General features: G+C 40.7%; 1 protein-coding gene across 2 annotated transcripts in view; it reads right to left on the bottom strand.

Moving 5' to 3' along the window:
• The window catches only part of UNC5C (unc-5 netrin receptor C), a 242,362-nt gene that overhangs the window by 57,552 nt on the left and 160,729 nt on the right, over positions 1-24,081 (bottom strand). For both annotated transcript variants that reach the window (XM_062493830.1, XM_062493832.1), the window contains exon 3: positions 11,161-11,304. In XM_062493830.1, coding sequence (XP_062349814.1) covers positions 11,161-11,304 — 144 coding nt within the window. The remainder of the gene's footprint in view (positions 1-11,160; positions 11,305-24,081) is intronic.

Below are 24,081 nucleotides of genomic sequence, written 5' to 3'. Positions count from 1 at the left end.
GTTTTGGCTTGCTGCAGATCTGCATGTTAAACATGGAAATGAGCAGCTCTTTCAGAGGCAGGTAAAGTTCTTGGGAAGTTGCATTCTTCTTTTGACCCAGGCTCCTCATCCATCCTGAGGGCTTGATAGGTATCCTGGGTACACATAATGTCAAGACAATGCAGTTTGCTTTAAATTAGCAAAGAGCTGGGGTTATACTGCTAGCAGTACCCATAAGATCGTATTATTGCTAGTTCCACAGCTATCTTCAGAAGAAAAGGATTACCTCTACATCAGGTACACCTTAGTGCATTTAGCAGGTAACACACACATGCACAATGCAGACAATTATTGCACTCTAATATCATGGTTGAGGAAAAATGAGAAATTTACAGTAATAGTAACTGAAGCATATAAGCACAGTATTAAACATTACAATAATAGCTTTCAAATGTTCAGGCTGAAGACAGTGGAGGGAGATCAGATAATAATCTGAATATTTTTCTTGACATGTTGATTTATTGTCCTGCTGACCTTCCTGAAATATTTAACAGAGCTCTGGTTCTACACTGCCTTACGTGCACAATAAACACCTCTCTCACAAAGCACTTGCCATTAGAAAAGTCCCCAAGTTTTAGTGCATACAAAAGTATATAGCATGAATCTAAAAATGTGTAATAACAGTAAAAAAGTGCCCCTTTAATTTCTTTGTGACCAAAAGCTGTAATTGCTGGGTATGAAGAGCCCCTTTTCCCTGGGAACAGTTGCAGTGGTGCTGCTGCAGGTGAGATGAACTCTGTGGGACCCCTGCTCTCCCAGCTGCCCCCACCCACAGGGCCTTGTTGTGGGAGGATGCTCTAATGGCACCATTGGGTTCAAGTGTTTCAATGATCCACAAACTAAAAATACACTAAGTAGGGCCTTTGACATAATAGGCAGTAATGTTCTCAAAGGAGCCATTAGATACTATTGAGTAAATTATACTAATTTGGCAGGGGTGAAGGTACATAATTGTGTATTTACAAGACTGGGAACTCTTATATCCCTGTTGGCTCCCTCCCACACATTCACAGCTTTATCCCACGACCTCCCACAGCAGCCATGTCACCTACAAATGGCTCCAGATGGCAACAGTGCACGGCATTTTTGGTTAGTTGACATAACCAATCCTAAGGTTGGCTGGCTGTGATGCACACAAGATGGATTTTTAACTGATGAAGAAGCAAAGGGCTTGGACAAACATCTTCATCGCCTGCTGTAACTATCATGAAATACCCTGCTTGGGCAGCACTGGGTTTTGAAATGACTGCTTTTTCTCTATAGCCCTTGCTAGGATTTCTGTGGATAGCAATGACATCCTTCTAATTCTTCAATCTTCGGCTTCCTTTGCCATTTAACAATTACAGTCATCACAGAAACCTCACACTGTCAGCTGGGAGTGGGTGAGCTTGCTAATGTACTGAGGTTCTTTGTATCTTTCTCAAGCTGAGTATTTTCAATAACACTTTTCAATTTCTCAAAGTGTCATATATAAGTTACAATTGCTTGTGAGCAAGGACAGAAGGGATTCATTTTCCCAGAGAATGGTAGGAGACTAATAAAATACATCCCAAAGAAGCTTTAACAATCTTCAAAAAATATGCCTGGAAAAGCAAATCAATAAAACATTTGATCCATTGTGGATCAGGACCTCTCTGTCTGTGAAGAGGCAGCGTGCATTATTAAAGCCTCGGGTTGGCAGCAGCCTTGTTACTGAGATACTGAGAGAGCACCTTCCCTACCCTTACCTTCCAAAGGGGGGACAAGAGAGAAAGGCAGCTGTACCTTCTTTCCATTATTACTTTGGTAATGTAGAATAATCCTATGTTACCAGTGATAGCAATACTCTTCCTCCCTTTATGCAGGTAATATTCTCCATACTGGAGTGAGCTGGGGTGGACAGTGGTGCTGAAGGGCCCATCCTGTCCTTCACCAGCTCTCTGACAGGCAGGGATGTCACTGCCAGCTCAGGCAACACCAGGTGCTTTACCCCACCTCTCCCTTCCCTTCAAGGCTGTCTTCAAAAAAGAAACCAAAGGCAGCAATTAAAATTCTGGTCTGACACCTTGAGCCAGACTATTTTCCTTACTAAAGCACAGCCCTAGTAAATTCAGAGGGGGCTCTTGTGGCATATATCACAGCACGTTTACAGCATACTTATGGTGAGACTTCCCTCCAAGAGTCCTGAAATACGCCTGCACACCCCTCTCTGGTAAGGGAATACAGCTGCATAAGAGCTGCATTGAAATGAGAGAATTTTCATATGCATGAAACTGAAATAAAGTAAGGGGAAATCAGACTCTCAGTGTACACCATGTTGTGAACTTTACTTCTGAATTGCTATGCTTTTTGGACGAAGGGGAATTTGATCTAATTTTTGATGGACTGCTAAATTACTTCATTATATGTTTAACACATTTTTATCTTACAGAACACTCAGGAGTTGCATTTTTGCCTGCCAAAGGTAATAGATTATACAGGAAGTCGTGTCATTTCCCCACTTCCTTTTCTACCTGTCAGCTTCTAAGAAAGAGCAAAGAATGACCCTATTTTTTTTTTAATAAAATATATTTTATCTCTCTGTTATTCTGGGTTTTTACTGTGATGTGTGGGTGGGCAAAACTATAAGGATATCTTTTATCATTTCTGAGAAATGTGATAAGAGGAAGACCAGGCGCTTCAGTGTGGTGTTAATGCAAGGGTGACTAATGAATGAGCATGAAAAACGGACACTTGTCAGCCAGGAATTAGATGCAAACCAGACAAATAGAACAAGGCAGCATTACTGTCAGGGAAAGATGGATTTCTGCCCTTGGTAGACCTTTAAGACTCTCTTCTCCTAGTAACTCCAACGTCAACTTTTCTCCTATAACAAAAAGTCTAAAATTTAAGCAAGCTTTAAGAGAAAAAAAAAGAAAAAAAAAAACACCTTTTTTTCCTATACAAATTAAATATGGCCATTGAGATGTTCAAATACGTTCAGTGTGTGCTCTCAGAGAAACAAGGATTTAAGAATGTGAAAAGACCTCCACAAAAATATGTATTTCCATACAGACGCTAGCTTGCTTTATATAGTTAAGTACATACAACTTTCCATATAAAAGCAAACACATCATAAGCAAAAAACGCAATTAAAACTCTAGAGAAAAAGTGAATATGGCTTGGTAAAATTTTAGCTGTTATTAGAGGACCAATATGTGATACGTAGTAAGATTCCAAGTCTACCTTCTTCCCCTGAGAGTGTTTCCAAGAGGTAAGGTTCAATTCTGTTTTAATTTTATGTGGTCTAATAAGAACACCCAAACAGAAAAATAATTGTGGGAAAAGAGTGCTAAAATGCCACTGATGTTCTACAAAATGAAGGCGAATCCACGTGTTTGTTAAAACACATCTGAGTGCATTTGTTACCAAATTTGGATGACTGATTCTTAGTTTGAGAAACAGCTAATGACTAATATTGTAAAACTGGCCTCTTCCTCTTCCATCACTTTCCATGATGGGGACAGAGTTGAGAGACACCTTTTTTGCTTCAAAAAAAGCCAGTAAATACTGAATTGCAAGTCTAAATGTAAGAAACCCTGCCCTGGCAGGCACAGTTTGGCCTTGCTTTAATGTTCACAGCTGAGTCTATGACCTTTGAGCAGGGATCAATCGCACCGGTGGTGGGTAAGCAATGGAAAGGTTAGATACAAAAACCTCCTTTTTTCTCCATTTTGTTCTTGTGTGGTTCCTGCTCTGTGTTATTAATTAGATCAAACCAGATTTCCAGTGAGACAGTCACAGGAATGTCATCAGCGTGCAACCCAGGGGATCCCTCTGCAGCCTCTATCAATGGCTTTTCTAAGTGTGGCGTCTTGCCCTGCAGAGTCCCCTGCTGTATCAGCTGCGTGCTGGGCTTTGATCAAAGCCTCCTGCCCTCCTCCAGAGCACTGCTGCTCATGGAATGGGATTGCAGCTGGACACGGCTCTGCTCTCAGCTGGCCCACGCTCCAGCAGCTGGAGCTGGAGACTGAGGAAATAAGTCAACACCTCAAAACTCTGTCTTAAGGCTCAATGCACAACTCTGTGCTACTCCTTCCTTTTCTGGAGGGGCTGTTTCACGTCTGGCCCGTCCTAAAGACAAATGTTGCAGCACCACGAGGCTGACACAGCAGTCTGAAGAGGAACATCATAGATGGTGGAACTTCCACCTTTCCAAAGATGCCTGGCAGCTCATGGCTTGGGCTGGGCTTGTCTGTAGCCCTCTGGCAGCCCAGGCAGTAAGGCTGATATCCCACATAGCCAGGAAGCAGCATGAGCTTCCACAGCCAAACAGATGAGAGGGACTGCAGCAGCTTCTTGGAAGTGCACACCTTGTTTTGGAGATGCAGGCTGCTCTATCCACTGATCTGAGCTACAGAATGAGGTGAGGAACCCCCTTGTCTTGCCAGCCCACAATCTGTAAGAGACTCTGTATGAGCCCAGGGCTTTGTATTCTCTTTCATTTTCTTTGTATTTTCAGGCTGAACGAGTGCAAGGTGCAGACTGGCCAGCCCTCATTTGTCAATGGCATCTTCAGCCAGCTAGGGATAACACTATACCCCAATGACTCTAGAGACTCATTGCTTACACGTCTGCAAAAAAAAAAAACCCACATTTTTCCCCCCTCCTCTCTTTATCTCCAAGCTAATTCAGCCAGGTGCTCATAACACTAAACATTCTTTTGCAACACAGCTTCCTTATGGGCTATTCTTATAATAAAGAATGACCTACTCAACACATTTGGTATTGAACCAATTGTAAAAAATTCAAGTAAACAAACGTTGTCAAGAATTCACTGAGCAAACGGGTTCCCAGGTGTACATTGATAGCACTATTCTCTTCTATTTTTGTTTGGTAGCTCAATATTTTGCTGTAAGTTTAACCTGAAAACCAACTTATAAACTTAATTCTATTCATTATTTTATTGGGTGATTGAAGATGGACTCCTAAGTTCTTGTTTTTCAAGTAAATCTAAATGTAATGTTCAAATGACCTAACCTCAAATGGTGACTTTTTACATGAGAGATGGGCTAAAAGTATGAAAGACAGACATTAGAAACTTCGGGTGTACATTACAACTCATATGTAGAACTGAATTTACGAGACACTGAAACACAACACTCTTTATATATGTGGTGTTTTGTTGTTGCTCTTCTGATACACTAACCTAACTCACACAGCTGTCTGGTCACTACTGGAATACAAGCAAAAGTTTGTTAACTTCCTGGCTGGATCCATCAGTACTAAGGCTTTAATCAGGCTGGACTGAAAGATGGTAATTTATTAGGCAGGACAGTGTAGGTAGGATATTCTCAGAGCTCCTACAGAGGAATTAAATTAATGTAAATTCAGTGAAGGAGTTTTATTTTGTTTTTTAAGCAATGCTAACATCAGGTCCACCCTAATTTATAGAGTCCTGGCTCTTCAATACAATGCAATGTAATTTCTATTTATTACTGTTGCAACTGCATTCTTAAGTTTGGGAGTGGTCACACCTGTTTACTTGGGAAGTGGCACAGAAGTGTGCTTTTCAGGAGCACAAGCAGAGAGGTAGGTAGGACTGAATATGCTAAATGCACAGTTAACCTCTCTGCTGCCCTTTCTGCACTCTGCTGTTCTTCAGTAATCTCAGCTCTAAACCACGTGCCTCAGTCATCCCTTTCTTAACTCCAAGCAGCAGATATTGATTAGTAGCAACTTAAATGGTGCACAAGGAAGGAAGGAATTAAGGTCCTATTTCAGCTAACTCTCATACACACTTGCCAAAGTACACAAACCACATTTTTACGATATTTGTTTATACTGGATATCCTGGATGTACCTTCCCATTAAAATTGTCAAATGTTGACCCTCCTGGCTCCCTCTGCTTATCTCAACATGCACCCGACTTTGTTCCTACTGCAAAGGGCTCTAATGCTTTTAGTAGCTGCAGAATGTGCCCTCACAGCTCTGCTTGGAGCAAGTATGTGAAGAGGGGGAAGAAAGGCACTGCAGCCATGTGCCATGGAGCATGGGCCCCACCACTAAAAGGTGAGATAAACAAGTATCAGTAAAGAATATGTGATTGCTTTTCATATCTGCTTCTTTGCATAACTGCAAAACCCTTGTAAGCAGAGATAAACCATCAGATGAACCAATCTATTTTTCTGTACCTCATTTATCTTATCAGTATACAGTATCTGACATGAATATATTAACTGCATGCCTTTGAAAAAAATGTCTGGGAGAATAAAGGCTTTCAGATAAGTACATGGAAAACTAATATAAAATTATAAAAATATTAACAAGCACATTTCCTTAGTACATCAGGGCTTTTTAAAATATTTTTTATTGGTTTTTTTATTTTTTTTTTCAAATTCTGATTTTAAGATGATGAATAAAGGAAAAGAAAAAAACTATTCATACCCATTACACCAAAAGAGATCAGGTAATAGAAATCACAGAAAAAGCTTCTATTTTCTCATAGATGTTCAGCAAATCCAAAACCTGAGAGCAGATTTAGGACTTGAATTTTTACTGTATTTTCTCAAGGAAAGCATGGGTTAACATCATGAAGTCAGGGAAGTTACAGCAACAGCAAAGTGGTGCAAATGAAAAGTGAGGCTGCTCTATGCACAGGGGCTCAAAGCAATTTGTCTTAGCCACCCCTTTATTATCTGATCTAAAAATTAGGTCAAATCCTGCAGCTACTGTTTAATCTTTATCAGATGTTTGTTCCAGTGGGTTTAACTCTACTTCTGGTTACACAGACTCAGATCACATTCATTGTTTTAACAGGAATTTTGCCCTGTTAGGTTTTATCTGCTCAATGACATCAGGTCTGTTATAGAAAATGCACATTAAAACTTTATATTCAATTTCATTTTTCACAGCCAAAGGTAAAGCTTCCCAATCCCCTTTCTTTCTCCCTCTCTCCACAACACGAAACATTTTTAATTGAGCAGGAAAACTATATAAAAACATACTAGTGACTTCTAAGGCTCCTCATAGGATTTTCATAGAATAAATTGGAAATGTGCGAATAAATAGGAAATGTGTTTTAGCATTTTCCCAGGCAAATATCTCAGAAAATTTATTCTATCTTTCCAGCTCCATCAAGATACATGCATTAGGTGTCACTACTTTGTTGGTTTCAGATATATCTGAAATGGGAAAGTGGAAATTAATCTCAACAAATCTGCTGGTTTAAGAGGATGAAATGCTCAGCTCTACTCTCATGGGGACACCAATGCCCCAGGATGATGAATTCCACGAAACAGGAAAAACATGTCTTTGCAGAAACAGCTTGAACAGAAGACAATCATTTCCCAGCATACACATGATCCAGAAGTGCAACAGTGATTTGCTGTTAAATGCCCGGAACACTTAGGGAAGCTGGAATGTTGTCTTGAAACTCAGACTTTTCCTGGTCTATTTTGCCAGCATGGGCAAACTGTGAAAAACAGCATCATCTTTAGTTCATATTTATAGATCACCCCTTTCCTGAATAACTGAAGCTCTTGGTCAAAGCAATGTTGCAATTGATTTTCAGAGAACTTTCATTGACCGGGTTGTTATGTACTTTCTGACACATGCCTGACCCTGTATTAAACAAACACGAGCTGCTTTTCCAGGATGCACATTTTTCACACTTTCAAATTACTTTTCAGTTAATTCTATTACACGCTCAGTGAACAGTGATGCTGGGTGCTATTTTTCTGTTTGTTTGTTTTAATGGAGTGCAGCTCCAGCCCTTGAGAGGACACAATAATTCCAGAATAAGACATAAAGGCATATAAGGGAGAAAAAAACCAGAAAGTGGATAAGGAGAATAGGAGAAGGAAATGAACAGAGAGAGGGAGAAATGAGGGGGGAGAGAGAAGGAGAGTGAGACAGGGAGAAAGAGGAGAGAAGCCTTTCCTAATGTGCTAGATTTGGCTAGTTATACTACAGTTGTACCTGTCAAGATAAAATCACTAGGTTTGGGTACTAAGATAAATAATTCCACTTAAGTAGCTTACATGCTCCATTGGCCCCTCACCTTTCTTAAAGGTGCCAGTGCTCACTCTTGTGCCAATTAAAAGGGAAGACTGCCCTTGTAACAAATAAGAAGCTATAGCTACAGACTGATGTGGAGAGATGGACTCTTCTGTCCCCCCTTAATATTTAGACATCCTTGATTTCCTGGATTAATACACACTGCACAGAACCTACATTGCTATCCCAGCCTCATGGCACACTGTGTAACCATCAGAATAGTTAACCAGATGTATTTAACCAGATGTATTGAAAGCTCATTATGACACAGATATTTATTATATTGCCAGTGCAGATTCGGTCCTAAGAAGACAAAGCTGTGAATACAGATGAGTGTTGGAATAACTGAGTTTAAAACACAGAGTTCAAAACAGTGGTTCTTGCAGACCAAATGACATCAGAAAGTAAGGCACTTTCCCCACATCATCTTCCCGAGTTCCCAAGAAGTAGGTTGGAGTTACCTGACAAGTGTATAGAAATCTGTGCATGGACAATTTGCAGAGAATGTGCTTTTGCTGCTGGTTTAAAATCCACAGATTGAAGGACTCATACTTCAACCCTTAATCCTAAGGACACTAAGTGACTTGCCTGTGTCACAGAAGCCCCAGAACCCCAACTTCAGGGACAAGAGTTTAAAAAAACTTCAGTAACAGACAAAGCCACATTTGAGTTACAGGCCTCTAAAACTCCCTGGTGTTTATTTAGACTTTTCTTGGGGGGTGGGGGGGGTGAGGGGGGGTGTGTGGAAGAAAGACACTGAGACTGGAAAAATCACTGAACTGAGTATTCCTCTCTTTCCAAAATATAGTAAGAAAAATAAGCAAAATCTGTATTATGAGCACCTTCAATAGAAATGTGGACACCTGGGAAGAAATGTCAGTTGGTACAAAATAACCTGCATTGACACATAATTATTATGTATTGTATAGAAATTAGGTGCACAGGTACACCAGGACACAAAAGTTACTTAAATAAAAAGTAAAATGCATGTACGTGTACATAAAGTACTTCCAAACGGTGTTAATTAAATGGTCATCTGTCAGGGGCTACCTGGCAGGACATGAGAATCTACTGAATAAGTTAACTGCCAAGTCATAATCTAAAAAACCTGTTCAAACATTGCTAAGCCTCTCTGAAGTACTGACTGCTTGGAAGAAAAAAAGTATTGAAATCACTCTTTTTTGTTTCGGTACAAAACAAAGGAAAATTCTCTAAGTTTTGGAAATCTTCCTGCCATGGCAAAGCAATACGCACACATGTAATAGCATTTCTGCTTTTGCAGGAAGACTGTCTTATACAATAATTTTAATTCCCCTTAGCTCTGGGGAAATTCTTCTCTGAGGGCAGGCCTGCACTTAAAAGCACAGGTCCCTATTTCATATTTTACTTGGACTAAAATAATTCAAAAATGGGTATTTTAATAGCACCTCTGAGACTTGTATCTGGATGTTTATACAGGAGGGTACCCCCTCTTTGAGGATTTAACCAAATAGTAGTTTCTCAAGAACAGAAGGAGAATCAAGCCCTTAATGGAGAGTTATAATGACAGATAGTCCTTCTTCTAACGTGTCTGTGAAAAGGTTTATTTGGCTGGAAGAATTACCTTATTCCATTATAAATTGTTAGGCACGGTACAGGAAATATAAGTTTGCTGCAAATCCAGTTTCCAATGACCTTCTTTCACAAAATGTGTTTTTGCTGAGGTGAAAGCAGTGGAAGAAAGGCAATTCTAGATGATATATTTTGCTCCTATTATACAGAACAGTATTTCATCATGTGAAAGAGAAATGGGAGTCCCCAGTGCGACTACTCTATTACAAAGAAAAGCACCTCTTTGAAAATTAATGAACATTAAATATTTGTACAGTCAAACGAAGATCTGTTTTCAGAAAACTGGTTGCCCTGTGTTCTTGGGGTCTAAGCTGGGAACGGTTCCAAATAAATAGAGGCTAGTAGCCATGAATAACAATGATGAAATGCTAGGGTTGAGATGACCACTTTCAAACTCTTATTACTAATCTGATTGCATGATATGCTAAACACACACTTTTTTCTTTGCTAAGGAACAGCAGCTCTATTATCTGACTGCAGTGATATGTATTTTCAGCTTTACAGAAAAGAGGCTGGGTGTTCTGGTGGACGCCAAGCTGACAAGAAGTGAGAAATATAGCAAATGTTAGCAAATAAGGCTAATGATATCCTGGGCTGTGCTAGAGAAAAAGTATTGACAGCAGGTGAAGGAGCTGATCCTGTCCCCTACTTCAGTCCTTGTGAGGTCACATCTGGAGCACTGGAATCAGTTCTGGGCTCCCCAGTAAAAGAGACTCGTGAACATACCGGAGGCTCTCCAGTAAAGGGCCACAAAGATGACAGTAGCATGTCTCATACAAGAAAAAGCCAAGAGAGCTGAGACTGTTCATCCTGGAGAGGAGAAGGCTCAGAGGGATTCCATCCACATGTATAAACACCAGATGGAAGAGTGCAACAAACATATAGCCAGGCTCTTTTCAGTGGAGCCCAAAGATGGGACCAGAGGCAATGGAAAGATGAAACACAGAAAGTTCACTCTGAACATCAGGCAATGCTTTCTCATTGTGAGGGTGACAGAGCAGTGGCATAGGTTGCCTAGAGAGGTGGTGGGGTCTCCTTTGTTGGAGAGATTCAAAAGGCATTTGGAGATGGTCACGGGTAATTGGCTCTACGTGGCCCTGCTTGAGCCAAAGGTTGGATCAGATGCCCTCCAAAGGTGCCTCCCAGACTCAGCCATTCTGTGAAAAGAACAGCTATGCCCTCTTCCCATTAGCTTGCTTTTGTTAAGGCTCCTAGTCATTAGCTTCAGGCACTTTTATTGGGTCATAAAACTGATCTACTCAATAAATACTCGTTTTGATGTCAGACATCGGAGGATGAGGTTTAGCTCCTAAGAAGAGAATAAACTGAAACTCTTGTGAATATTTCTGCAGACCTCAGTTTCAGTATGCATCAATAACTGTACAAAATACAGTTCCTAAGTGGTTGGAAACTAATCATCTCCCTGAAATGGCAGAGACTGCCCTTTTCCTCCCGCAGCCACCAGCACCCCGAGCTGCACACCCGAGCACTCACACGCAATGCGGACGTAGGCTTTCCGGCTCTTGGTGGTGCCTGCGGAGCTCCAGGCAACGCACTGGCACCAGTAATCCTCCGGCCCGAAGAGCTCCTCCACTTGCTGCCGGGAAATCTCGATGCTGACCTCCCGCACAATCAGACCTGGCAGGGTGCAAGGAACACTGGTTAATGTTGGGCTTACTGATGGACAGAAAATGAGTGTAGCCGCAGAAATCTGTTTGCAGAGTTGCTGAGAGACCTTACAGTTCTCTACAAATATCTACTCAGCAACACAGACTGTCATAAGGATAGGAAGGGAAAGAAACTCCTACTGTATCTGCATAATGAGAGATGTGGGTGAGTGAAAAACTAATTGCTGAGATTTTGACTTTTATCACATAGAGCATGTATTTTCAACAAATTGGAGGAACAACACCTCAGCTAATATAAATTGTACCACATCTCTGGGACAATTTACATCAAGGGACATTCCAGACCATTTTTATTCTGATATATCATAAGACCATATAATCATTCGATTTATACTACTTCCTTAGCCCTTTTGTACTTCATCTCTTTTTGCTAGACAGATACAGTAGAGGGAGACATCCTGTTCACTGTGGAAGTGAGCTGCCCAGGAAAATGGATTTTAGGAAGGCAGAAAATGTCCTGATACTTCATAATGAAGAGCACATGTGCTGCAGTACGTTTATTGCAAGCTGCAAGATGGACACTAATACTATCACATCTTCTGAAGATACTAGGATTTTTTTAAAGAGATTTTATAACACAGTGAAACACAATTTCAGTGCCTGACAGTCTCTCTGGCCCTGCCCTCCATAACCCATCTCAGCACAACCCTCCCCCAAACCCACAAGGACAGTGATTCACTTGCCATCTCTCCAAGCAGACCGAGATTTGCCCACATTTCCCACACAGTGCTCTCTCTGGGGAAGCTGTTTTGCTTCTTCTAAGTGCAAGGAAATTTTGCGGTGTCTCAGACACCACTGTGAGGATAACTGGCAAAATGTGCAGATCCTCTAGTGACAACCATTGTGTTTCACACTGACACGATCCTCTTCTCTGCTTCAAAATGCACTCCCTGGTCAAAAGGCTCTTAATTACTGGGTGGGCATGGGAGAAAGTGTTTACACCTTTTCTCAGCATATTTGGTCTTTGCTGATGATGCCCAAGTGTTGACAAATTTCTAATGCATGTCTGCCTGTAGAGAACATAATTTCCATTTCAAAAATGCACTCTTGCAAACAGCCTTGACTATATGAATTCACATACAAATCTTTTGTGCAGTGAGATTGAGTTTCTTTTTCTTTCCAGAATTGCCAGGAAACTGAACTGAATTATCCTTGGATCAGAGCATGCACAGTTTGTCCCCATCACCAAACACCAAAGGGCAGGTCCTTCTGTTGAGCACAGACTTGAGGCTGTGGAGGCGAGCTACCCTCAGCCTCCTGCCACACGGCTTACAAGGGGATATTCATAACGTGAATGTTCCCAATTGTACAGCATGGCGTGTTCCTCAAGTGCTGCAAGCCAGGCCAGCCCTTTGATTTGCCTCCAGCCTCACAGAGACTCCATTCAGGGAGCCAACAATTAATTACTGTTTGCACACAGTTGTGCACTGTCACTGTGGCTGCATGCTGCCTGCATCCCAAACTTGGGCAACAACCTAGCAGCAGAAAGGAATTAAGGCATGTAACGCCACAGACTTCCCTGCTGGGAATGCCTTCTAATGAGACGCATTTTCCTAGAGACTATCACAGCCCAGCTCCCTTTTTATTTCATTATCCTTGACATCTTTAGCCACTGAATAATCAGCTTCTTTGGGGGAAACACTTAATAGCTCTTCTCCTTGAAATGAAATACTCAAAATATGGCAACAGCACTCCAAAGAATAGGAATCAAAGCAGTGCATGGGCATTTGATATGCAGTGAATACTGTGTTATAAACTTATTCTGCTTTGATGAGATAATTTGGCTCCAAGAGGGGTCTGAGGGATAACTTTTGTCCTGGTGAGAAGAGCATGAATGGGGTAGGGAGGGAGCATGTACATTACATCAATAAAAATTGTTATATTTTCCCAGTGCAACTGCTGTTAGCCTAAAGATTACTTCAGCTCATTCCCACAGTTTTTATTGCACTAGCCCAGGGAGCTTTTGAAGGTTACAATATTATGTTTTTATAATAAGGCTGATTATGACAGAGCTTGATGAAGCAGTGAACTTTGTTACCCAAGGGCCAAAACAAGCAGGCTCATAATGACCATACTGGTTAATAATGATTATGAAATAGTCTTAACATTCAGGACATAAATGCTGTTTTCTGATTGTCTGTGGAAGATACAAAACTATATGACAAACAGCTGCTCCCTCTGAATGCACCTTCAGAACATTTTATCTCTGACCACCTGAGATACTTTCTAATCCAAAATAACAAGCTACTCCTGGTAATGCCTTTAGGGAGAGCTGTGAACTACTGACAGGTTTCAGGTTATTCAAAGGAATTTTGTCTTATTTGGTAATATCAACAGTTGTGCCATGGCCAAAGATATGCACACCTTCTTTCCAAAGTAAATAATTTTTGCCTCTTTATTCATACAAGCAAAAAAATGTCTTTGTGTCTTTAGGGTGAACTATTTTTCCTAGAGTTCAAAATGTATCGAAACAGTTGGTGCTGCCCCAAGATCATCTGGGACAAAGGATCCATGAGCAGAACTCGGAGTTTTGATTCCAACCACTGCTTCCTAGTACAGCCCACTGCCACCATATTGCACAAACAGCTACACTGATTTAGGAGAAAACCCTCAGCAGCTGACGCAGACCCACCCTCAGACCGTGGGAGACACGTTTCCCTTGTTGTACCAACTCGCAATCTTATTCCTTCTGCTACTCCAACATCACCCCACTGAAAATCCCTTTCTAGCCCATATTGCAAAAAACTGCAATTTGCTGAGATATCTCAGATAGCAACTGCCTTGTTACCAGCTGACACACTGCTGTACATCAGATTTCACAGAGGAGCTGGCACACTCTGTCTGCTTTCATTCAGGAGTGTATTGCTTATCCGTCTCACATGGGCACCAAGTGCAGGAAAACCCTTGCATGATGACTTCAAACAGAGATCTTCATCTTATCTCTGTTGGACCTGCTTCTGCTTCTATACCAAAGAACGTTAGCTGGAGGAATGGAAAAAAAAAAAACCAAACAAAAACAACCCCCTCCCCCCCCCCCCCAGAAATGGAAAAAGGAGGAAAAAACTGAAAAACCCATGTCTCAATATTTCCAGACAATGTGACATGCTGAGCCTCTTATTCAGGCAACTGTTTATGAAATTGATTGATTACAGATGAGTACACAATCTCTGAGGGCAAAATTAGAAGTTGCTTTATAAAATGGGTCCCTGTATTTTTGCCCAAATATACTTAGCCAGACTAAGGGATTAGTGATAATTTATACATCATATAACCTACCTGGTACTGGCCAATTCTATTTTTTTCACTGTGGTAAACAACAAAATGTCATTTTCTCACAGAGAGTAAATTCTCTACCTTACCTGCTTCTTCAGAAATATATTGAAATTTTCAGTCTAGTTCTTCACACAGCTAAGCAACATAGCAGGTGAAGATACACAGTATAAGTGTGGGGATACTTTGGACACTTGAGTAAGCTGCACATTTTCAGAATTGCATAATAATCACTTAGATGGTGGAACAACCCACAAGAAGTCAGGTTCTTCCTATTTCAAGCAATGCAATAGCAAACACAGCTGAAAGGAAAGAACAGCAATGTGGGCAGCTGGAATGCTTGACAGGTTCCTTTTATAAATCCACAAAGAGCTGACCAAAGGGATATCCATGACCATATGATGACATGCTTAGCATATAAAGCTGAGAGAAGAATAAGGAAGATGTTCAGAGTGGTGGTATTTGTCCTGCCAGGTCACCTGTGATGGAGCCACGCTTTCCTGGGAACACCTGCCTGCCTACCAACTGTTGAATAAATTCTTTGTCTTGCTTTGCTTGCACAGGTTCTGGCTTACCTATTAAACTGCCTTTATGTCAACCCATGACTTCCCTTACTTTTACCTGCTGCTCACTTTTACCTCAGCCCCATCTCACCAGGGAGTGAGTGGCTGTGTGGGGCTCAGTCACCAGCTGGACCTAAAGCACAACAACCAGTCTAAGATATTCTTTTGCCCTCATAGTTTTCTGTCCAGTTCAGGTTGGAGGATAGCAACAAAGAAGGCTCATGACATTTGTCACAACCAGTCTGCAATCATGTCCCAGTCCAGTGAATTAAGAAACTGTCCATAAGTCACAGTTTTTGCCTACTTACTAGCACAGCTGATTCAATCATTCAATAAAATAAATGTATTTCTGGGTCTAATACAACTCAGGGTCTGAAAAGGGGTAGTTCTGAACCAGAACTTCACTTATTTCTGTATTTGCAGGTTATGAGGGATTAATAGGCAGAGAGAGACAGAAGGTAGAAGAAACCTTGCTCAGTCTGCCTACTTCTAATATGTGCAGCTCAGTAAGCATGGGGAGAGGCATCAGATCATGGTATATATCAAAAGCCAAGTTATTACCCCTCATGGAGGAAAAGGAAGTGTTAAGAGGGAATCACTGCCTTATATACATGGTCTTTTATTATAACTGTATCCTAGAAACACAATCAAGCAAAGATACACTTCATACACATGGTCCCCAAGTGCTTAACTTAGATGGCTATACCAACTGTGAGGTAGACTATCTGGTCTTCAGAGGCACAAATGTTATCTTTCTTTATGTATGCAAATGCAATGCAATTGTAGATATTATGGCAGGTTATTGATAACTGCAATTATAACTCATGGGTTTCATATGGGTTCCATAACTCATGGGTTCCATCCACTGAAGTAATTGGCAAATATCCCAATGACTTTAAAAGAAACAGATTTGCTGATCAGACTAATTTCTTTCTAGGTAAACAAAAATGTCTCAAGGTTCTACGACCATATAAAACTGCACAAGACAATAAATGATCACCATAAACATTAAAAACCAGAAAATTATTACCAATTAGTTAACTGTAATTATTCAGCCTGGAGTCAGTCTAGGTCACAGAGTTAAAACCTTCACCTCACTGGGCATCATTCTGCCAATAAACTGTTTTGATATATTTTGGCTGTCATAACTGTTCAGCATTTGATATTAATACCCAAAACCTGAGAAAATATTCCTGAGAACTTTGATAGAGCAATTTTGGTGAAAATGCTACATTGGTATGTGCTTGAACCCTCTGGCAGAACAGTAAACAGGAACTATTTCGTAGCAAGACTAAACTGCAATTACAAACTCTAAGAAACTGCATGGATACTTTGTTTATTTTCTCTGTGAGTACTTCAAACAGTTTCTGTGCTTTTGCACTTTCATTTGCCCAAAAGGTATTTCATTAATTAGTAATCACATATGCCAAAGAACACATTTCTCAAGGAGATGGAACATTATGACCTACTGGTCTGGAAAAAGACATTGCAGTAATACCTGTGTATAGATGACAGGTATATCACAGCTACTTCCATTATGTATGGAAATACAGCCTGTTTTCACAAACGTAACTTGCAACCCTTTACACATTCAGTTCTGGAAAGTCAGTCCACAGATCATCCTCACAAACCTGATATTTTGTGCTCTTGGTTCTCTCCCTGCTTAGACAGGCCCAGGCTCCTCTGAGTGAATAAGACCCCAAATTTCCCTTCCCAGTGCTTGGAGGGGACACAGAGGGCAGGGACTGTATTTCTGATTGGTGTAGAAGGGGCTTTGGGGAGCCAGCAGCGAAACAGTTCTGGGGTCAGGGGTTCCTCTGCACACCCATGAAACACGTGCTGCTATATAATCACGTTATGTTCATCATATTCCTCATCTGTCTCAAGAATTCAAACAAAGTCTAGCTAAAAAAACCAAAACAATTTAAACAGTAGCACAGCTTTTGTCTCTTGAATGTGGTCAAGATCATAAGTCAAAGTGGTATGACTGTAAACAGATTCAATAAAAGGGAAACAGTTTGTTTCTTTTTATGCAGTCCTTTGTCCTTTTACCTTAAATGGCAAAATTTAAGTGACCAAAGCCAAGAATTATAATCTTTTTACTTATGGATAGTCTGGAATGACCTGTCCAATTTATTTAATTGCTCATCATAGGTGCTACAAACAACCTGTGTCTGTTTGCTTTACTTCATGAAGTAGATGTTTTATAAAGGTTATGAAAAAACAGTGCTATGCAGGAATTTAAATTTATTTACCCTCTTGCAGAGATGGATCCCTCACAGTCAGAGAGTTATTCCACTTGAATGTACATCAGAGTACTTGAGCTATAGAATTTGATGTTTAAAAATGAATAAATAGGCTATGCACAAGAAGAATGGCTTCAAATATTAAAATTCTTGCTGAGAAAAATGTGTTCTGTGCACCATAATGGGACTGAGATGATTGCAGAATGGCACACTTTGCCTATAGCTTATTTTCTACATAGAGTACCTGTAATCTTAACAAAAGACAGTTAGACAGATAGATATCCAGAGATAGTTTAAAAGAGTAAACAGCTTTTATACCCAGTAATCCTTCACACTGTGACTGCCTACACCTGGTTTTGTCTCAATATACTACTTTTCTGTAAATTGAGGCTGGCTGGCTATACAAAATAATTGGTTGAAGATCACAAACAATTTTCCAGAAATATTAGCTTAAATATTTAAATTAAAGGCTTCCAGCTATTCCTGGTCTTTTCACAACTTTATCTTTACGAAACAGATACATTCTGAACTCTAACACAGGTGAAGGCAACAGCATAATAAAGTCAAGATTGCTTTAAAACCCATGTAAAGTTTGCACTGGTTTGCAACACCTACCTATGTTATCTAATTACCACCTAATGGCATTGAGTTAAAGCTAAAATCCCAGCTCCCCTAATATTTTTTAACTGACTGGTTACACAAAAATTACAAAGTACAGTCTTCAGAGGGATTCTACTCTGAACTGCAATTAAAGAACATGCATTCTGTTTGGGTTTTGTTTTCTTTCAGTGAAAACAAGGTGGTTTTGTTCTTTTCCCATTTACAACTGAAGGACCAAGTTGCATAAGATGCAGAGGAGATTTCAAGAGAGACCTCTTGGATGATGGTGGAAAACAAACTTTGTGCCCTGGCACCTGGTAGGGGTGGCCAGTACAGCCCTGTGCATCTGTCCCCTTGGGGACATAGGCCCTCTGCTATCTCCTCCCCTGGCCTATCTCAGCAGCTGATTGTTTTACATCACCCTTGAAATACTGCTGTTTAATACCTTAGAACAACATTGGATTGCTTGTTCTCAGCCTACAAACAGTTCAGAGATAAAAGAAAAACACCTCCCTTTGTGTTTCTTAATGAAAGCTATTTTCTGATTGACAGTAAATATGTACAGACTGCTCCAAAATTCATTTCTGTCTTCCACATACAACAATATGTACCTACAGATGCCACATAATATTTTTTTTCTTTTTCCTGGAACAAAAGCAATAAGCTCCAGTGCAACAAGACTCCAAAGAAAACCCTCCCTACCAATACATATTTACATTGAACAGTGGCCATCATCATTTCTGAACTCACAGAGGCTGAAGTCCAGGAGTATAAACAAATGTGACTTGAAGCATCTTGACCCAAAAGTTATCCTGACACTAAGAAACCCCAGGTGGCAATCCCTAAACAATTTCTTGCCTGCCTGGTGCTACTTACAGGGGGTGGAAAGAAGACAGGTTGTCCACAGAGAAAAGCAGGAGTATGAGCTCTTAGCAGCTCCAGCTTTTGGGTCATAGCCCAATCTTCCCTTCTTTTGATTGAGGAACATGCAGCTGAGAAAAGATATTGGTTTGTTTTTTTTAAAGGGCCAGGAAAAAAACATGCTAATGGTTCATGTTTTACTTAAAGCAGCAGTTGAGACTTCACAAAAAAGATCTGTGCACTTTTTATTTCTGGTTCAGAGGATTTACATGCTCTTTTTAATGATCTGGGCCTTCAGCAGTGGGTAGTGCTTCCCAGTCCCCAGCTTAGTGCTCATGTAAAATTGAAGCACTTTTGAGGCAGTTTAGAGCCTACAGATGAATCTCAACGTGCAGACAAAAAGAAATAACGGCTGTTTAGCACTTCACAAGAAGAAACAGAGGAAATTATGAAAAAAACAAAACAACACAAAAAAATAAACAACAACAACAAAAAGAAATCTATTGAACTTCAAATATCTGGGAAGCCAACCAAGAGCATCTGAATTTCGAACAGCATGTTTACATTCCCTTGCATAGTGGAGGGGGGGGGGGAGGGAAATGGACAATAAATGGGTTTGTGTGTAAATATATATATGTTAAAATGTACAAGAAGTTGTTTATTTTACTGTCTTACCAACTTACACGTGTTACAGATATAAAATACGTATCTGCAAATGTACATATGTACCACATCCACTCTGCATGGTTTTGAGAACAGACAACATGAAAATGCCTTATTTCTCTGAACTTTATGCTATGACACAGTTCAGTGGCTGGTGCAGCTATTGTGGGAACAAGGACAGTCTCAATGTGACACAAGGGGTCACTCGGGGGTCTCCTCAGCAGTTGTTTTCCTATGTTTTTAGTCTGCAATGTACAGAAATAGCAGTTGGAGGAGAAGTTTAAGACCCCCACCATTTTTTTTGTCATTGTTCTGCATGCTGGGGATGGCATTTCACAGCTGACCTGGGTATCTTGGAAAAAAAAAAGAAAAAGACAACTAAAAAGAAAATAAGAAAAAGGCTAGCAGCTGCTTTCAAAGCAGCTTTGTCCACTGTGCTGCCAAGTGATGTGACTTTCTCCAGACAGAGATGAAGCTCTGGGAATTTACTGTCTGCTCCCCCACCCAGCATGTTTTCAGGGTTGTGCCAGGGCAGCAGTCAAAACACCAGATCCTGAACACCAGGAGGTTTTTCTTAGTTTGTAGTGAACAAAGGAATCATGACAGAAAGGCGTGCAAAAAGGCAGCCTGGTGGTCACACAAGTCCTTTAGTGTGTACACGTTTCTGGGTACAGCACAGTTCATGATACTTGTCAGCTACAGGGGAGCACCAGGAAGGCAAGCAAGTTCCTCTGCAGATCCGTGTGACTTTGACATGAAAAAAAGACCTTTCAAATCACGTAAGTAAATGCCATTAAAGTATCCCTGTAAGTCTAGATGCCTCCTTTTACCCTTTTTTTTTTTCTCCCAACACAGGTTTTCACCTCAGTTGAAACCAAAAGAACTGAACTTAACCCCCAAAGCAAACCTGATCTACTTCTAGGCATAACTGTTCCTCAGGGCTGGCAGTCCCTACTCCTCTTCAGAGGAGGGCACAACAACCAACCGAGGTACAGCATCAGCACTCATTACGAAAACATAATTATACAACTCACTGGGAACCCAAAAATTGCACTCAACAAACCAAGATCCTCTCTAAATCAAAACCTGGGAGCAAAAAACAGAAGAGGCTGCAAGGCCTAAAGATTTGTATTCAGGGAATAGAAGAGTCTCACAAAAGACTCACTTTCTACTCTTACAATCAAAGTATGAAGGGAATGAGAAGTTATAAGGAATTGTGAAAGGCATTCCAACAAAACCTGAGGAGAAAGAGCTGTACGTAACCTTGCAGGTGAATGGGAGCTCTGCTGGTACTTACCACATCATGCTGCTCATTTATGTACAAATTTGGAATGCATGGGAATGACAAAACGAATACAAGCAGTGAACCTGTAAAGGCAGCACAAAATTAGATCCTGTACGGGTCAGAGCTGCATGTGACAGGCACCTCTCTTTCCCTTCAACAGTACCAATGATTTGGCACCCTACCTGCATAGCAAAAAAACACCTTGCTAAATCTGATCTATGTGCAAAGCTTTGCTCCATACAAATGCTTTTTTTTTTCTTCTCCTAAAAAGATTTTTAAAAAATTAAAGAAGGAAAGTATTTCTCCAATGTAGTTTTGAGGAGTAGGAATTCTTCAGTCAACGATTTCACTGCTCAACAAGCTAATAGAGGAAAACATTGAAGATGCCACTCAGGTAACTGAGACACAAGCTTAGATAGACATCAAGGGAGTCTGGAAAACACTTAAATGTCTAGCACAGTCATTAAGACCCCAATGTCTCTAAAGAGTGCTAGACTACAGCCAGATCATCTGGCTGCATCAGACTATAGCTTGTTTGCATAGAAGAAAAAGTAAGGTATAATTTTAACCTTCCATTTCCCTGAGTATTTCCAGGTATTTTTGCAAATAAACTACAGCTCTGCTAGTCCTACTCATTCTCATATTTAATGTAGAAAAAACTACACTTATAGGATGCAAGTGTTCCTGACAGGGTGCTACTGACCACAGCACTTCTGTTTGACAGCACACAAGACCTTGGCTCTGCTCTTCTTTTCCACAACACTCTTCTTTCTGCCATTACTGTATCCAAGAAACAGCTGTTTTCCATTTAGGCCCGTGGGTGCAGGATGGAGACTGAGCTTTGGGACTCACTTCCAAATCAAGACCACATTTATGAGCCTTTCAGGCATCAGACTAACCTCACCACAGGGGCTCCAGATCTCACACAAAGGGCTCAAAAGGAGTTGGGGGACATGGATGGAAATAGGAACATTGCTGTGCAAAGTTGTGGCTACTCTGAAACTGTGGTGGGTGGACTGATGTCAGAAGACTTCTTTTGGGGAATTAATGGGATTATTAGTGTGTAACAAAAGGGTTTAATGAAGGAAACTCTTGGAGGAGATAAGATGTAGGCTGGAAATATTCAGGGGGTGTCCTCAAATGCTTCATATGAATGCACTAGGCATCCATATTCCTCTTCTAATTATTTCAAATAACTTTATTTCCTGTCTCACATTTGTTTTTCTAGAAGCCCACAGGAAACCACCAGGACAATTAGACAAACAGCTGCAGATAGGAAGTTAATGCTGCAATAAGAAATGAATAAATATCCTAAAGCTTTTATCCTTTGGTCCCAAAGCACTTTGCAGAGGTAAATAACAGAGTCACTGAGTGATTTGTGCAGATACATGGTGAATATACAGAAAATCTGGAATGAGCAAATGACCCTTCCCATGGGCCCATCATTACTCAGAGGAGGAGCATGAGAGGGATTAACTTGCAGGAAGAGTAGCTCCCTCTGGATCCCCAGTTAGAATGCCTGAGTACCCTGAAGGATAGAGCAAGGCTGGGAAAACCTGCCCCAGAGTCAGCTCAGCACCAGGAGGACAGAGGGTTTGTGATATCCACTGCTGCTGCCTGCAAAGGTAGCTGGGCACACCCCCACAGGGAAAAAGCTGCTGGAAAGTACAGCACTAGCAGAAGGACAGGCAGGTCTCAATGGCTATGAGCACAGGAGAAAATGTCTTGGTCTAAGAGCTGGAGCAGCCTTCCACAAAGGCTTAGAGGGACAAACCCCCCACCCCCCCAATCTAACAGTTTGATTAAATAAGAAATCATTGTGATATTAATGTGCATATTGTAAGTGAATCCTGCATTCAGTTGAGTTAAACTCAAAAACCCTCAATTCTTTTGCAGGCCTCTAAGAAAAAATATTATCTCCCTGGGCTTAGGGGGAGTCTTGGTATTGCCTATAAGATTTGATTCTGGAAGCAAATATCTGATCTAGTGGTCTTATTTTGTTTACAAAAAATTATTTCCCTTCTTCAGGTATGTCTTGACCTTAGCAATTTCTCCACTCCCTTCAACAAAACCCCCCACTATTTTAAGAGTGTATCCTAGAAAATCCTGCCTCTTTGTGTGTTTCTTCTGATGATTCCAAAATGGCTATTTTTTCTATCCAAATATACTAATTACTCAAGATAAAAGTGCAAACTTTGTCTGCTTGAAAACACTGTCTGCCACAGCTTTGTTTTTGGGTATTCCCTTGATCTGGGCGAAGAGAAACCACGTTCCCAGCAGCTGACTTTGGAGATGCAACCTGTGAGAAGAGAGAACTCATGCAGCAGTGATGGGCACAGGGCTCCTCTTCCCCAGGAGAAGTGCCTGTCAGGCCATAGGGAGTGACAGGCAGAAAGAAGATGGCCCAAGTGACAGCAAAAAATGCCTGCAACTTAAATTTCAAGTAGCAAAAAACCCACGGGTTTCTTCATATGTTTTATGGAAGTACAGAGCTTACATTACCTCAGAGAATTCCAGTTCTTTGGAGAAATAGTTACGTGCTTCTTTCTGCACCACCTGCAGCCTTTCAGACCATACATACATAAGCATGTTTCATTTGCAGCAACCTTCCAGAGAGGGAACAGACTTCAAATTACAGAAGAAAATGGAAGACTGTAGTATCAATCTCAACTCACATTTCAAAACTATTAATAGGAGCATTTGGGAAGAGATACTCAGACACATTTTTAAATTTCCTTGAAATGAGCTGGATTGGGGCATAGTGTTGAAGGAGTGGAGCTAAAAATTGGCAATATGTTGCTGAGAAATAATTATTTTGTATATGGGTGCTTGATGTCTGTAATGGATTTGATCCAATGACAAATGGAAAATAAAATTACTTCTGACAATGGTGGAATGAAAGCAATCCTTATTTATGATGTGTGGCTACCCTTACTAACATAACCCCAAGGTATTCTGACCCAGAGAATCAAAATATTGCAGGCGAAGTATAACTGCAGCATTCAGCATCACCTGCTGTATGTTTAGTGAAGTTAATAGGGACACTGGACACATTTGCTCAGAAAAATAGCTTTTTCTTATCCTTTGGAGTCTTCAAAAATAATACAGAGAATTAGGAGGCTACAGCATGTCAAGATGCAAAAAGAGATTAAGTAAAAAAGATGTGCAGAGAAAGAAAATAGCTGTTAGGAAGGGAAGATCTAGGAGTAAAATATATGAGTAAAATATTATCCCTCCAA

The sequence above is a fragment of the Cinclus cinclus genome, chromosome 5 (genome assembly GCF_963662255.1).
Source record: "Cinclus cinclus chromosome 5, bCinCin1.1, whole genome shotgun sequence".
In the NCBI taxonomy this organism is placed as follows: Eukaryota; Metazoa; Chordata; class Aves; order Passeriformes; family Cinclidae; genus Cinclus; species Cinclus cinclus.
The sequence above is the reverse complement of the archived record's forward strand: the minus strand, read 5'-3'. Positions and strand labels throughout refer to the sequence as shown.